The sequence below is a fragment of the Salminus brasiliensis genome, chromosome 5 (assembly GCF_030463535.1).
Source record: "Salminus brasiliensis chromosome 5, fSalBra1.hap2, whole genome shotgun sequence".
In the NCBI taxonomy this organism is placed as follows: domain Eukaryota; kingdom Metazoa; phylum Chordata; class Actinopteri; order Characiformes; family Bryconidae; genus Salminus; species Salminus brasiliensis.
The window spans coordinates 26,883,208-26,900,470 of record NC_132882.1 but is presented as its reverse complement, the minus strand read 5'-3'; the positions used below and the strand labels follow the sequence as shown (position 1 = coordinate 26,900,470).

The 17,263-nt window shown below is 43.5% G+C and overlaps 1 protein-coding gene across 13 annotated transcripts in view; it reads left to right on the top strand.

The window, feature by feature from the left end:
* The first annotated feature begins 253 nt into the window (after window positions 1-253).
* ptprma (protein tyrosine phosphatase receptor type Ma) overlaps window positions 254-17,263 on the top strand; it is a 229,131-nt gene continuing 212,121 nt past the window's right edge. For 11 of the 13 annotated variants that reach the window (XM_072680004.1, XM_072680005.1, XM_072680002.1 and 8 more), the window contains exon 1: window positions 254-843. In XM_072680004.1, coding sequence (XP_072536105.1) covers window positions 771-843 — 73 coding nt within the window. In that variant the 5' untranslated portion in view covers window positions 254-770. The remainder of the gene's footprint in view (window positions 844-17,263) is intronic. The other 2 variants (XM_072680006.1, XM_072680003.1) reach the window with 1 other exon arrangement.

The window sequence follows — 17,263 nt, the reverse complement described above, 5'->3', positions numbered from 1 at the left end:
TGTCATTAATAATTGTATTATTAATAATAATAATATTATTATTATTATTTCGCTGGTCCGAAACTCAGGAAAACCAGCTTTCCTGAACTCCGTTAGTAAGCAGTTATGGAGCTCCACTCCACCCATTAAAACACACGCACTCGCTCCTCCTTCTTCTCCAGCGCTCCAGCTGTTCCTCTGAGAGCAGAAACTTCTTTCTGCCTCCCTCTCTTTCCCATTCTCTCTCTCTCTCTCTCTCTCTCTCTCTCGCTCTCTGTAACGGGCTCGCGCAGCGCTCTGAGGAGCCGAGCGGAGTGCGCATGCACAGCAGCCCAAACATCGCCAAATACCCCCTCAGCCGAGCCCACCCGCTCACCTCAGAGCTCCGGAGAAAGAAAAGAGAGACTTCAGCCGTGTTTCGCTCTACTCCAACCCCCCCACCACCACCACCGAGCCCACCAACCCCACTGCTGGAGAGCTCCGGTGACGTCAGCGCCGTCTAGAAGTCAGTGGGAGTGTGTGGAGCCGCTGGAAGGGACACTTACGCGCACGCTCACACTCACACTCACACACACACACACACACACAGTTTGACCAAGTAGTGCGAGCAGTAGTGGTAGTGGAAGTGGTGGTGTTTTTGGGGGGCGGAAGCGGGGAGGAGACGAGTTGATCCCCACACAGTGTGTGTGTGTGTGTGTATGTGTGCGCGCGGAGAGCCGAGAGCTGAGAGTTAGCTGCGGAGAAACACGGCTGCCTTTTTTTTCACCCTGGAGCTGAGGGGGCTTAGCGCCATGGACGGAGTTTTACCTGGACTCCTGGCTCTGGTCACTTTACTGGCTTCAGTTCGGGGACAAGTTTTCAGAGGTAAGACCCCTGTCCGGGGGGCGTTTTATTTGTTTGTTTCCCACGGTTTGTCCTCTGCTGTTCAGCTGAGCTGACTCTGTGAAGTTTGTCTCACAGGTCCTCGACCGGCTGTGGCCCCTCCACTAATCTCCACTACACCCCAGTGTGACGGTACAATACGCACTGATGAAGGTGGTGTTGCGGTGGTGGTGTTGTGCTCTCGAGTGTAGCAGTTTGTGGTTTGGGAGCCACAGACTCACTTTCAAAGAAAGTTTATCTTTGTAAATCTGCCGCTTTTATACCTGTACGTCTCTCAGACGTGACCGCGGGTGCTTTAATGCTGGGTCTCCGTGTTTAGTTCTCCTCAGTTTCAACTTTTTCGCTTTGATGAAGCGCTACATCTTCAAAGCGGCTTCATGAGCGAGCAGCCCCGTGTCCGCTGTAGCTGTGCGAGGCTGTTAGGGAGTAGCCTGTAACTGTGGAAAATGTGCCACAAGTAATGTGGCCTGGGAAGAAATATCTCAGCTGTTACGTCTGAAATCAAAAGACATGACTGGAACTGTCGACTTTTTTATTTCTCCAACTTCTCCTCGGTTTCTGACCGTTAGGGAGTCCAGCACTTGGCTGATCCTGTGTGTTAGCGTTAGTCCTACAGGGGTTTTGTGGATGAGCTCTAATCGCCTGGGAGCCTAATCTTATCAAACCAAGCCCTTGCTGCTCATGCAGGGCTGTGATCTATCTTTACCCCACTGTTACAAACACTGAGAATAGAAGCTGCGGTTTTCTTCATATAAAAGAAGTGAATTTGGAAACTTGGACTTTTTTTGTGTTGGACTTTTTTTTGTGTTGGACAGAACTGCAGTGTTTGAGAACTTGAGGAAGGTGAAGTCAGTCAGTGGGACGTATTTCTGCTGCTGGCTGGAGGAATGGTTATTTGTCGTCATTTGTCACATGTTGTTTTGAGGGGTTTTGAAGTGGCTTTCTTACCTTTCTGTGTTCTTCTGACTTGGACCATGGACATGCACTGGCTGTAAGGGGGTGTTTAAAACCGACATTAGGAGGAGCATTAGACAGGCTTTATGACTTTTTATGGCTTTATTTCACCAACCTGAGCGTTTTCTCAGCTATTTTGCTTGCTGTGTTGCCTGTTCAGGTGGTGGAGAGATAGAATGGGGTTAGAGTGGATAAGCTCACTGGGTTCATCTCCAGCTCTGTAGCTACTTACTGTAAAGTCTAAGCTGTTAACTCTAAAACTCTTTGAGGGAGTGCAGAACGCGAGCTGACACGGACAGTCTATCTGAGAGTCCTGCAACTTAAACAAAAATCTGACCAAAATCTTCAGGATCTGCCTTTTTTTTTCACAAAGGACCTGCTTTCATGGTTTCTTAATACCTATTAATGTTAGAACCAGCATTTGTCTTAAAAAAAATAATGCACCCTTTTCCTTTGTCTATTTTGGGCAAATTCTTTGGGTGTATCATCTGTCTGCTTTGTAGTTTTCCTGTAAAAAGGCCAGGCTTGGTCAGCTTGCCTGCTTGATGTAGTGACCACAGCAGCCTGCTGGTGGCACCATCGTACATGTAGACCCACAGCAGTCCTGACTTTGAAGTCCCCGCTCTGGAGTCTGGAGTAGTTTAACTTTGGCACCAAGCATTTTATGAACAATCGGGATAAGGACACTATTAGGCCTTTTTGTTTAAAGTGACAGCCATCATTTTTCTTCAAACACACACACACACACACACACACACACACCTCTCCACGACATCATCTACTGGGATTATGCCATGTCTATTAAAGGCTGAAGTGCTCAAGGTGAAAGATCTTCTCACAGATTCCACATTTGCAGCTTCTCTGTTGACTATCATATTCATATCCTTAGGAGCTCTGACCCCGAAGCATGAGTAGTGTCGTTTTTGTTATTTCTTTTTTGTTGCCGGTGACGTGAAAGGATATCCTCTCTGATTCTCCCAGCTGTGTCACATTTCACAGCCTCTTCCGTGGATTCACTGACACACTCGCTGTTCCAGCTGCACTGCAGACACACAGGACATTGTGTTGGTAGTCCCATTGTTCACCGTTCGCTCTGCTGTTGATGTAGAACATTTACACACGTGAACGCTGTGGGAAGACTGGGCTCCGTCTAACTGCTGTGATTTTCGGAGATAATTGGCTTCAAACCTCCAGAGTCGTGGAGGGCTGTTAAAATCAAATCGTTTTCATTTTCTAAGGACTACAAAAACTTATCTAAGACGTCAGAAGCATAAAAGCCAGTTGTCGTACTAAACCTTTTCCAGTGACTCTGACGTTCCTTAAATATCAGTTCTATATAAACGTATAATTCTGCAGTCTTGTGTTATCAGCCTGTCACAGGTTTCTGTGTAATCACAGAGTTTTACCGTTTAAAAAAAATGAGAGTGGCAGAGCAGCTGTCAGCACGCTTTAATTGTACCATATAATGCTCTGAGTTGATCTTTTCGAGTCAATGGAGAATGAAATTGGATCTCGCTTATATGCGAGTCAGCCAGATTATAACAGCTAAAGTAATAACAGCGTTAAAACGTAGTATTAACTGAGAATATTGATATTTCTGCCTCTTCTCTATTAAGAGCTGGCTCGCTCTCAGCTCAGTAAGCAAAGACCAGGCTAAGGCACTAGTACTGTAAAGGGCATGGAGGTGACCTGCCAGTCTGCGTTGGGCATTTTTAGCATCCCATTGCAGCATTCCACTGGCCTGGCATGTGTAGTGGCCGAGCTCTGTAAACACCTCTGTCTGCGCGTGTGACCCCCTGCTCTTGCTCTCTAACACACACGCACACACACATGCTTTTATGACTACATGCAGAACTATGTATTACTGTGGTGAAATACTGCTGTGCTAAACCTTAAACATTAGTTTCAGTGCCGGTACTGAAAAATCAACAGTGCTTACTCTAGAGTAAGTCTTAAAGGGCCCATATCCAACCTTTTTCTTGTCTGATTTAGTTACCTGATGTTCACATTATCATGTTTTTATGGGTTTAGGTACCAAAACCAATCCGGATTCATGTTTACATGAGCAGTATAACTTCTTTAATCCTTTAAATTGAAACTCTTTTTCGTGACTGTTAAGAGTGTAATATGTAAATGAGCTGAATGGACAGAGAAGTGAATCGAATTATTAAGCTCTTTTATTTTAGTGTCAGCTTTGCATGATATTGTCAATTTATGAGTCATTTTATTAGTAATAAGTCTAGGGTTCAAGGGGTTAAAAATTCCACAATGTTAGAATGCCTTTAATGTTTTCCTGTCATTGTGGTGATATTTTGAGAAGAAAAGACACACAAACACACACACATACGCTGACCTCCGACGTCCTTTTTTTAATAGCTTTCTCCAGCATTCACTGGGGGCCTAGAAAAGCGTGCTGCCCCAGAATGGTTGGCGCCCTGTGCAGGGATCCCAGTTACCCATCAGGACCATGACTTTGTGAAAGATGCTGAGCAAACGTGGCCGCACTAATTAAAGTGGGCCTTGCCCTCGAGTGGGCCAAAGCGAGCATAAAAGCTAATGAATCAGCCGCTTGCCCTATTTGAGGCCTGCTGAGCAGCACAGGGTGGCCAGGTGGTCTGTTAGCGCCGCTGTGTGCAATACCACCATGCTTCATAAACGAGAGCAAATAAACCAACACCGAGGCGATTAAACACCCATAATAGGATAGCCTCGTCCATGCCGTTCTGCCTACTGTTTACGTGAGTGGAGGATCCTCTGTAGGTGACTGTGTCAGTCCAAGTACACTCGAAACACTGCTAATTAATCCACAACGGGCCAACGTTGCCCCAATTTTCCAAGGCTGTTTCATTAGCTCTTTGATTATAAACCTGGGTCATCAAAGCGAGGAACGTTCTTGGTGCTTTGTGGTGCTGACGTCTTCTTTTTCACTGAGGCGCAACCAGGTGACACACACTGAGCAGGTGGCTGAGTGAACCCACCCCTCCTTCTCAGCGCTCGTCCCCGCGCACATCACCACAGGCGAACATCTCCATTAGTGTCGGCTTGTGTCTGTGCAGCGGTGCAGCTCTCCACTGAGTCATTAACAGTGTGGAGGCCTACTTTAGTTCTCTCACTGTTTGCTCGACCTAATTGTGACCAGACCCCATTGTTTTTTAAAAGGAAGCAGTAAAGGGGGCCCTCGTTGTCACACGTAGGCATGGATTTTGGACAGGAAATTGGCCTGCCTCAGCACAGCCAGGCCTGCTCAACCCAAAGGCTTTAAAAAAACAATGCGCTGGAACAATAGTCGTCCCTGTGAGCTGCCGGCCTGTAGCCACCCGAGAAGAGCCCACAGAACCCGTTCTGTGTGTGTTCCTCTCTCAGATACAGTGACATTTTTAATTGTTGCCAAGCATCAGTGCCCAGCATTAATCCCTGAGATTTATTTACGTCTTTGCTAAATGGAGGAGGTGTAAATATTTGCCGGTGAACGCAAGAACCATGTAGTTCCAAATTGTTTTTTTAATGATGTTCTAATTATTTCCTCGCACATTTTTTTCCCTGCCTGTGCTGGTGGTATTTTGTTGTAGATGAAGCAGAGGAGACCTTTCCTGAATGAGTCTTTATTAGTCATTTTAATTGGAGGGGATGTTTGGACATGGAGGGTGGGGTTTGGGGTAGCATGGACGTGGATGTGGTCTTTAGCTCAGACATGATTAACTGCTTCATGTTTACAGACGAAATTGGCGGTTTAGTGTTGCCATTCAGAATTGGACCAACCAATTAACACCAGTCTGTTATCCCAGATTTTTTCTGGCCCATATGTCAGCGAGGCTTGATGAGAAAACTTGGACGCTAGTGGAAACATGCTGCTTCCATTTGAACGCCGTCTGCATTTTTTTGACTATGTAAAAGTGTTAGTTCATACACTTATGGATGTCCCCTCCAGAGATCGTGTTCAGAATAAGAGGACTAATTTAAGAGCATTAATAATCCCATCAATGCTCCAGTAAGCAGTGACGTTAAAACCTGTCCACTTACTTGGGCCTTCTTTCTTAGAGCCTGAATAGGGAAAACAAGGCAGGCGACTAGCAAGATCCAAAATGAAGACTTAATATGAATAGTTAAGTGAGTAGGAGATGAATGGGTCTCCAAAATGGATAAAGTTAAAGATGGGTGCATTCTTTAGATTATTTTAATTTTGAGTATTTTCCACTATATTATTTGGGCACCCCAAGGAGAATTCAGCTCTCACACAGCTTTTACCAAGCACTCTAATTATTATTATCTAATTATTAAAATAATTAAGATTAAGATTGTGAGATGATGGCAAAGTGTTTTCAGGTAGCTATTTTTTAAATTCGTAATATAATTAATAAATAGCAGTTTCCAGGAATGTTGGAGGCCTGGGTGAAGTTGAGGTCTGGCCTCTGACTTGTAGGATTGCTAGAAATGCAGAAAAAGAATTAATGAAAAGAACACCTTTCCAACTGTGGTTGGAGAGTCTCCAACTCCAAGCACATGGGTGGATCATTAACTTACATGAATTTCTAGTATTTACTGAATCCTGCTTTTCTAAGATTAGTAATGTGATCAGTTTTACTAAGAAACCGATAATGGATCCAGAATTTCTTTGCATCATTGCTCTGAGCAAAATTCTCCACATTACAGCTGACTGTACTCAGAAATAAATTGCAAAGCACAGTTCAGCTGTGGGCTTCCACATTGCTCCCGCTGTTCGTTTTCTGCTTTTCCCACTTAATTACCTTTCCAAAAAAAACTTTAGGCTGTACTGCACCGTCTCCAAACATGGATAATGAAAGGAGCTTTGTAAAGAACTCCTAGGAATAGCAGTTAAACTCAGTTACTAGGTATGATGCATTTTTATGATGATCTTAAAGATACACCGGCTTTATATTACATCAGCTGCTGCACTGGGCAGCTGGAAGGAGTCAGAAATCTAAGCAGTACTGAGTAAATGTAAGTAAGGGTGTATTAAGCAATCTAAGCACGATATATATACTTCCTTTCGATTGCTCTAGTTCCTCTCTACTATTATTTACATTATTATTATTACAGAAACTACTTATTATAGAGACTAGGATCACAATGTCTGTAACATAAGCCTATATATTATAGCCTATGCTTTTAAGTACGCTTTTATATATTGAAATATATTTGTATATATTTAGGTATATGTTTATATATACTGTTATGACAGTGAACCTACAAAAATCTATCAAGTTTTTATATAATGTTGACAGGTGGTAAATCTGAAAAAAGTGTTTACTGTTTGGCCTTTCAAAAACCCACCATTTCTTTAGAAAATATGTCATGCATCAGGCAATGTATTTTTAAGCATTTTGTGTCACTGTCTAGTGATTAGTTACTTAGTATTTCAGGTAAGTTTCACATAAAGCCTTTATTAATTAATTTGTTTACAACTTTAACTATTTAAACATTTAGACTATTTATACATTTGTAAGATGTTTTCCACTTATTTCTGTAAAACAAATATATCAGTGTTGTCACACAAAATCCTTTTTTCTTGAAAATGGCAACTTTACAGGAGAAGGAAATAATGTAAGCCAGTGTAAAAAGATTTTGTTCATTTTGGAGCATTTCCATCGGTCCCTTTATTACAAAATGTTGTTACAATATGAAATACAAGTCCAAAAATGAAATGAAAGTTATAAAATAAAAGAAGGTATAACAATTTTGTAAAACAGCAGCAAAGATATATAGTTACAGAGCAAGTAAATATAAGAAGCAAAAAAGCTTAATTACACTCTGGACTGCTTTTAGCCTTGGTATATATATATATATATATATATATATATATATATATATATATATATATATATATATATATTTATTTATTTCACACCTTTTACACTCTTCATGTATGTGAATGAGTTAAAGAAAAACAAAACATACAACAGTAAAACAAAGCCTGTATTTTGTTCCCCTGCTACAGCATCCACTATCCTGTTAAGAAATCCACTAAGTGTTAAGAAAGACTATGGTAGGTCAGCTAAAATCTTTTTTTAAAATATTAAGCTTTTTGACTTTATATACCCTTTAAATCCTCAGGGCTCACTCTTATAACTATGTAACCTTTATATAATATATATATTAGTGGTTGGGGTGATAAATGGCGTTATTACAAGCATATTTACAACCCTGTTATTTTGCCTCTGAATGAAGCACATTATTTTTCCTTTTATGGTAAGCATATGAAAAAAATGATGAGCTCTAATTGGCTGGTTTACAGCACGACGGTGGCTCACAGGAGGCCTGTAGCAATGCATAGCCTATCACTGTACCAAGACTTGGTTTTAGTCTAGCTTAAGACAGATACCTGTTCGCTTTTCCAGTTCTGGCATCCTTAAACGGCACGTTTGAGTTCCCCTTCTAATGTGAGGTAAGCTTGAGATTGTTTTTGTAGGAGCGGACGTTGGGGAAAAGAAGCAGTAAAAGTCAGTCGACTAGGGATTTAGCCTAGCACGGATGCCCATGAGGTATTTCCTGTAGAGCCCCTCTGAGGGATTAATAAACATTATGCAAAATTTGTAAGTGGTAAATTAATATTGATTTCTGTAATAAAAATGCAAGTCTTCATATTTCATAGAGGTGAACCTATAGGCTAATGTGCAGCACACATAGTTTAGCACCCAGCGGAATATCCCTCTTGCATCGAATTGATTTTATTATTGCAGATTTCGTCAGGCTTAAATAAGTGTTCAAAGGAAAATGTATGTAAATATTTAATTGGGCATTATACTGTATATACTATACTTCATTAGCATCATTTTAATTATCCTAACTGTCCTAGGAGCCTGTCCAAGAGGATCAGTGTGTGTGCATTAGACTGGAGGAGATGAAAGCAAGGGCTTTGGGCACCCCGGGCACTAATGTGCAGCAGAGCTTAGGGAACAGCAGGTTGCCAGAGGGGGCTAGTGCTGCCGTACCCTTGAGAAGTGTACTTAACCCATATTTCTACAGTAAACATTCATATTCATATGTGGACTAAATGCAGCGTTGGGGAATTCTTACTGGGGAGGATCTGGCCAAATGCAGCTTATTTAGAGAATGCTCCATTTTCTTTTTGCTGTCATTGCCTGACTTTTGTGTCTTTTTCTCCAGGTTTAGCATGTGCTGTGTTTATTTGTGGTGTTACATGTGTCTGTTTTTGGCTTTTGGGTCATTGTTACTAACCCCCCTCGTTTCAGGCCAGAGAGGATTTATAGATGTATTAAGCACCCCGGGGCTTGGCCACCTCCTCTACACCCCATATTTCATGTGGTCTTGATTGATGAAGCCCTGTATGTATGTCATCCATTTATACGAGAGAGAGAGAAAGAAAGAGAGAGAGAGAGAGAGAGAGAGAGAGAGAGAGAGTGTGTATTTGTAAGAAATGTGAGAGGAGTCTCTGGTGGCATGGGCAAAGTTAAGTGAGGTTAAGAACACTCTTAAAATTAGAGCAGTTCAGCCTTTTAGGGGCTAAACTTGTTATCAGAAGGAGGGCCCGCTCTGAAAAGCAGGACACACCGCTTCCCAAAGCCTGGCTTTGCTGTCACTGAAGCCAGCTAAGCCCTTGTAAGTTGGCTGAATGCATATGTTTTCTTCAGCGGCCAGTACTCTTAATGAAGCACTGGGCATCTGAGGCTACCGTCAAGGAATTAGACAAATGACTTTATACAGTTTATACAGGAGCAGAAACTTATTCATTGGGAAGTTGAGGTTTCCTAAGACAGTGCTAATAGCGTATACAATTGTGCATCTCATTAAAATATCTGCTAATGTACATTTACATTTACGTCATTTAACAGATGCTCTTTTCTATAGCGACTTACAAAATGCTTCCCTGTCTACTTAGAAAATATCCAGGCTGGGGCCCAGAAATAGCTAAGATACAGATAGCTCCAAGCTAAGATACAGCCAAATACAAAAGTCAGTGTGGATACCTAAGGTGCTCAGGCTGCACAATATTTAACAGCTAGATTCAGTACACAGGCTACACTAGGTTTGAATGTCAGAAACATTAGATATTAAAGTGTAGTAAGACACATGAACATATGAACATAAGGTGTGGTATTTATAGCATATAACATTTTTTTTTAATGGACTTCGACTAATATATAGAGTATGCAAAATATAAAATTACGACATGCTTTTGTTATTTCCGGCGATAATTCTGAGGTTCAAAAGCACGTAAATACAAGGCTTATCTCCATACATGAGTGATTTGCACAATTGAAGGCTGAACTTGGAAGCTGGCCACACAAGCTCACTTCCTCCTGAGATAGAGCCAAGCAAGCATTCACCAACTTTATCATTTGATCATTCCTCTGGGCCTGAGTGTTTGCCCAGCTAAAAAAACAAAACAAAAACATGCATCAGGGTCTGCAGAACTGCTATTTAAAATAAGACTTGGAGGCTTTGGAATGGAGACAGACGTCTGTTGCAGTGGTCTAGCTTCAAGACACTGTGTTTTTGCTGCTTGAACACAGTGTTATAGAGCATTTTCCCATGGGCTGGAGGGTTAGTCTTGCAGATCCTCTGAACTGAAGACAGCTTCCATGGTAGCAGCCTAGCAGGACCACCAGTGCCACAGCTCAACACTCGAAAAGATTCTGCGAGAATGCAGCGCCATGAAATAAGCCCTTCCAAGAAGATAAACGAGGCAAATCTCCAGTGGCAAATCCAGTTGATGCCAAACTGGGCAAATCCTCCTCTGTTTAGATCGTTAGAGAAAAAAAAGCAGAAAAGGAAATCATTCTGTGTGGCGCGACTTGCTTCGCCTTTTCTTTAGCCTCCACTTCCAGTACCCCAAATCCCAGAGAAGAAGACAAAAACTCGAGCGTATCTCGCTAAAACTGTCGGCTGAGAAGGGTTTGTTTGCTCATCTGCTCCACACATGAGTTGTGGATGAGCGTGAGGGATAAATCGTTAGCATCGTAGCTCTGAAGAAGACGGCTGGTGGTTTATTCTGTAGCAGTCTTGGTTGATTTTCTGCAGGTGGGCATACGTATTGGCTTATAGCATTGATACAGACAAGGCAGAGGCTTGGTAGAAGTTGGTCGAGACTTGAGGCCTGTGTAAAAATTGAGGCAGAAGGGTTTGGAGGAGAGGAGAATGGAGAGGAACAGGGCAGGGAGAAGTGCAGGGACACTCCAGCAGACATTCTCAGAGACAGACATTGGCAGAGACAGACAGGAAGGTAAAATGACAGGCAGGCAAGCGTGCTGCTGGAGTCACAAAGCCTCAGGCTTGTCCAGGGGCGCTACATTAACAGGGACAGGCCCATGAGCAGCCTCAGAGCCTTCCAGCCCTGCACTAACACTAACGCTACTACTGCAGAGACCCAGAATATCTTCTCCCACACACTTTCTCTCTCAGCTCTGTGCTACATGTGGAGAGAAACATTCAGAATGACCCTCACATTCCCTTGAAATGAAACACATGAAAGTATGAAGCAGGAGGTCCTGAAGTCTTTAGAAAGTTTGTATTTTAAACTCTTAAAAAACTGTAGAGTTACTTTTCAGGCATTAATCTTAAGGCTTATTATCCAGCAGCTACTTTATACTTTTCAGTACGGTGAAACTAATATGTTAGATATGTAAATATTAGAAAAGAAAGCAAGGGTCCACCGACACTCCAAGGGGTTAAACTGTCTTTCCTATCCAATAGCAGCACCACTAATGAGCTATGCCAGAAGCAACACAAGCTTCCCCTGGTGCACAAACCCCCCTCCATGGTATCTCTTCCAGAAACCTGCTATGGAGCATTGTTCAGCCCTCAAAACATGCACAGGAGATTACATGACCTTATAAACACCCGAGTGTCCAATAGGACAATCCTGCCATCATTCTCTCTCAGCAAGAGCAGGGCTAAATGTGAAGTAAAGGGCAAAGCAGATTTTTTTACACTCTTTAAAAAAAGGGTTCTTCAAGGGTTCTTTATTAAAGGTAGGGGCAACTCAAGAGGAAGCAACCTTTGGGCACTTGAAAAGGTCTTTGCCTTGCCTTGTCTTTTTTTCCCCCCAATTACCCAACAAGCATTAGTTTGTAATGCTATTGACACTGGGAAGGTGAGGACTGACACAGACCTTCTCCTACACATGCACAACCAGCTACCACCCATTTCAAACTGCCGCCGATGCAACGTCACCAAGCTCAGAGGAAAGTATCAGGTGCCTAGCTCTGGCTAGCATCACACTAAAGTATTGTGGGGGGAGAAAAAGGCATCTACCCACCTGGAAAGAGCAAGGCCAATTGTGCTCTCTCAGGCTCCGGCTGCTGGTGACAGGCAGCATGACCCAGGATATGAATCAGCGATCCTCGGGCCATAGTGGCAGCGCTTTTGTTCTTTGCATTAACAGGAAACCGTCTGTAGACATTTCTACATATAAAAAGGTCAATAAAGAACTCTTACTTAGTACTATATAGAACCCTTTATACTTATAGTGTAGCAAATGGTAGCAAGAAACATGTTCTGTACTTAAATATGATAAAGTCTAAAATGATCACGATATTAGACTTTTTAAATAAACTTCCAGGCCGGGAAACTAATATTCTATTTTCTAAGAGGTCTTAATCTGCTGACAGAGTCCTAGATTGTAAAGGTTTAATTATCAATTAGTTTAATTTACTACTGTAAGATATGCAGAGTGAAGCAACCTTGTCCATATCCGGGTGTATACTGTGCACACACAAGACCAGACTCCAACTCAGGCAATTAATGAAGGCACCAGTTTCTTCTTAAGTAATAGATGGATTAAATAGAAGCAGTTTGGTTTGTTGTGAGATTCTTAAGCGTAGCTTTCAAGCGTGAATGGTGCCCCGGCCCCCATGGAGGGTATACTTAGCCGAGCTGAATAGGGGTCTCTTTCACGGCTAATAGGACTTCAGCAGCTGACTTCAGCCATGAACTCTTTCATAGCCCCTGTTTAGTCACTGGAGGGGAGGCGATATCAAACAGCGGGAATCACCATCCTGCCTGCTCAGGGGGGAACGGTGCTCTGCACGGACCCCCACACATTTAGAAACACACACGCACGCACACACAGCTCAATAAATAATTCAGAGGCCTGGATGTGGAGACGTGACGAACATTTAGATCCCAACGGCTCCTTTTCTACCCGCTAACTCCATTCTACCTTTACAAACCAGGTTACTTCTTTCTCCAGCAGTCCCCATGCTCTCCTGGGCCCATTTAGCCCAGAGTGACCCAGCACCTCCCCCTCCATTGCCAGAGGAGGAGAGGCTGCCGCTGCTGGTGCCTCTCTACTAAGACCCCCGGTGAGGAGCTGTGAAAGGTTAGACACTGAAAGACTCAGGCACAGCTTCGCTCTGTGGCTTAGACGGCCTGGCTTATGAACGTGCGAAAATCAAAAGCTCTTTCCTTTTTTCTTTTTCTTTTTCTGATCCAAATCCCACCCTTAAGCTCCTGGGTGGAAGTGGGGAAAACTTGGAGATTTCTGCTCTTTCTTGCACCTGACTGTCATAAGACTCTGGTACACCCCTGCCCTGAGTTTGGGATTTTGGAGATTCTTTCTACAGATTTCATGCTTGGACTAAGGCGTTAGTGTCATATTTAGAAAGTCAAATGTACGTCTGCCATTCTCATGCAGGTGTGAGACCACAGGGAGATGTTAGGAGTGTGAGGTTGTATGTTGTGATAATGGTGATTCAGATAAACCTCTTGAACTTATTATTTAGTTATTTTAAGACTTATGATTTACATACAGTAAATGGTGTATGGCCTTAACTCTTTCCAGGCCTGTTGGTAGGTTCAGCTTTCCATTCCTTCCTCGGAAATATCTAAGATTAGTGTATTTTGAGTGAAGCATTCCTGTTTTGTTACTAAAATTATAGAAACCATACCGAATTCTTCATGATATCAGAGGATGCTTAAGGAAAATGTGGGGCCATCTATCCCAAAAACAAAGCTGCAACGTCACACAGCTGAAAGAATTCTGCATGGAGGAATGATCAATGGTCCCAGTCAATGTCAGAGTGTGGTAGACAGTTTAATGTCTAATTAAGGTGATTGCAGAAAGGAGAAATACCAGGTGTCAGGTCATGTGTCTTCATTTATTCACATGACTGTAGATGTGACACATAGAAATCACATTGTAAGGTCACTAGTCAATAAACCTTCAATAAACACTCATAGTAGATCAACAAGCCTTAAAATGCGGACAAACAAGAGAGCTTAACACATTAATAGGCTAAATGCCTTTTTCACGTCTATATGCCACTATCTGTACCTTCTGAAACTTAATTAATCAATAAGTTTGCAGCCTTGTTGCAGATGTTTTGGCCTCCTCGGTGCAATGGGTTCGACTTTCACTCACTGTCGCTCTTGTTGTCTTTTCCCCTCCCTCCTCCACAAAGCCTACATCTAAAAGCATGGATGGATGTCCTATTATCTGTACACTAAAGAGCAGGCTTAAGCTGATAGCTGATGCTTTAATGAAACTGTGACACCACTAATTGCTGGAGCAAGGAGTGGAGGGGTGTGGGCTCCTCTATGGCCTGTCAGCAGCGTGGCAGCAGACAATGGCCCTGCCGCTCCCTCTCCCCAGCGCAAGCCATCAAGTGGCGCCGCTTTTGTACAGTGCTCCGGTGCTGCAGCTTTCCAATTCTGCACGCTCCCCAAGAGCCTCTGCGTCCAGCTGATGTTTAAATTGCAAAAGGAGGCGGAGCTGGGGAGATGGAGAACACCGCGGTTAGTGTCAGAAGCGTGGAGCCGTACGGCCAGCCTCAGTCTGTTCAGAGAGTTTGTCAGCTCAAGCCCTGTGATTATAAACACAGAAGGAGCAGAGTAGTCTGATCATGACACTGCAGAGGAGCCATGGCTCTGCATTTACATTCTTGTGTGTGTTTGTGTACATACGAGCTGATATGTGCCTGAGTGAGGTACGCCATTGTTTAGTTGAGTGTGGATTGTGTTTCAGCTTTCTACTAACAGTAGAGGATGTAGATGAACCAGTTTCAATGCAAAACTAAGCAAAGAAGCTATGGAAATTGGGTTTGGTTGGGGTGTACATAGACGCTGCCTCTCCTCGTCCCTCAAAGTTGAGGCTTGTCACATGTGTGCCACGCTTGCTTGACAACATTGTTCGCGGTGAGGCAGCGATACAGAGACAGATTTACAATGAGGCTGCTCAGGATGAGACCTTTGTGAATGTGCAGGGAAAACAGGCAGAGGGTCTTCAGAGGCAGTCCCTTGCCTGCTGGCGGCTGGAGATGACCTTCTCGCGGCGGGAGAGCGGCAGGAATATCAGTCCACCGACAAAAGGCGGGAGAGCCACGGTTCTCCAGGATTGTGTCTCCATTGGGGCAGGCAGGGTGGCAGCTCTGACCTTTTACAGACATTTGGCTGTGTTTGTATGTGTGTGCATGTGTGTGTGTGTGTGTGCGTGTGTGCATGCGGATGCAAGTGTGTTTTAATGGCACGCTGTCAAACCACCTGCTATGGTTTTCTTAGGGTCAGGACCCCATGGAGTTCTAACCCCTCCCTACCCTCTGATGTTTGGAGCCAAGCCCCTCGTGCCCCTCATCTGCAGATGTGTTTAGCCTGCATTCTGAAAGACTGACGCTCACACTTGTCTAACAGTTGCCCTGCACTGTTTCACACCTTTTAGAGTTTAAAGCATGGCTGCTTAATCCAGTCCTGAACTGCTTTCTAGGCTTCTGAGCATGCATGCAGTATAGGGTATCGTAGATCAGGGCCACTCTAGACTAAAACAGAGAGGCCAGAATTTGAAGACAGAATACAGTGTTCTGAGCTTTGTTTTGAGTTCTGTACCTGTATTTGTACATCTCAAATGTTTGAATAATGTTGCCAGTAATCACAGCTTGTGAGTTCGGACAACTATTTCAAGCTGTACCCTTTCAAGCTTTTTCTTTCTTCACTCCTTCTGCTCCTCTATCTCGCTCTTGGCCTGTGCCTTTCCCCCAACTCTCTCTCAGAATTTCCAGCCATACAGGAAGTGGCAAGGAGAAAAAGAGAGTGTGCGCTGCTGCACGGTGAGATCAGCTCTCTGCCTTTCTCGCTTGCTCTCTGGGCAGCGGGAGACACAGGAAGTCGGCCAAAGGAAACAGCGCAGCAGCAGACAAACAGCAGTGCAGATCACATCAGGCCATGAGCTCATACAGGGCAAATCAAGAGAGAGACACCGACGGACACACAGCTTCACCGAAAGGGCGTCAGCATTTCCTCTGCTCTCTGGTCTTGTTTTCCTCCCCGAATCAGAATGGCAGACTTAATTGCTCGCAGAAGAGGGTCTTATGACCAACGTGCAGCAGAAAGGGTCTATCACAGTGCCTGACAGCCCGTGCTTCCTTGGCACTAATTCCTGATGATGTTTCACTGCAGTTCCCACAGGGATTTTTAAGATTTTATTTTAGACGTTGCAGATAGCCTCAATTAGGCTTGCGACTGATCCCTCCCGAAAATGTGTTATATATGCTTCTCTGAACTTCTGTCTTTGCGACTTTAATCCTGCGAAGCTGAGTGGAACCTGCTTGAGGAAAGTAAAGGGAGGTGGGTGACAGGGGCCTTGAGGGAAGAGCTCACTGCAGGGAGATTTAGTGACAATCTGCTGAAGCACTAAAACATGGCACCCAAGTCCCACTGAATCTTATTTCATATCGATTAGGACTGGTCGAAGTCTTCTGTCGCTAAAACGGAGAGTTTATAATGATTAAACCTTGCTTCAAGAGCAGCAGAGGTGGAAAAAAAGTCTTTTTGTCTGCACTGCTCGCTTTTATTTCTCAGCCAGGAGAAAGCTTATACTCCTACAAAACGAAGCTCTTCAAGGGTTTTCAGTGAAGGCGATGGTTCAATATGGAACCATGACAGCTCAAAGAACCATTTGAATGCCAGGTAAAATCACAAAAAAGATTCTATATAGTACGAAAAAGGGTTCCTCTATTGTTATATTGGATGGTTCCCATATCCACCTGGCAGATTGGCAATTAGCTGTTAATTCAGTGTATTATTTCAGCTAATATCAGCCTTAATATCAGACAGTGTCAGACAGACTATGTCAGATATACTCCATGCTCTGGTAAAAAGTCCTGGCTTGAAGAGCTCTGCTAACCCAGAGGAGCCCAGCTCTTCTAACATTAAGAGTTGTAATAGGTCTCTAAACCTGAGGTTTAATGATGTCAAAGGCCTGGTGCTTTAAATCAAATCCATTTAGTGTGAGATTTTAATAATGAATGAATGCAGCGGAGTCGATTGTGGAGCTTCATTTATCGCCCTATTGATTGCAGCAGCGCTGAGGCTCGGAGAACAGGAGGCTTTTAGTCCCTCTAGGGGAGAAAAGCCTGTAAAACTACTTGGTGAACAAGCTCGCTGGGACATGGGAGAGAGAAAAACAGTGCTGCATGTGTTTATGTGTTGTCTGCATCTGTGCATATGTGTCTGCGTGTTTGGGAGTTCAGTATTACAT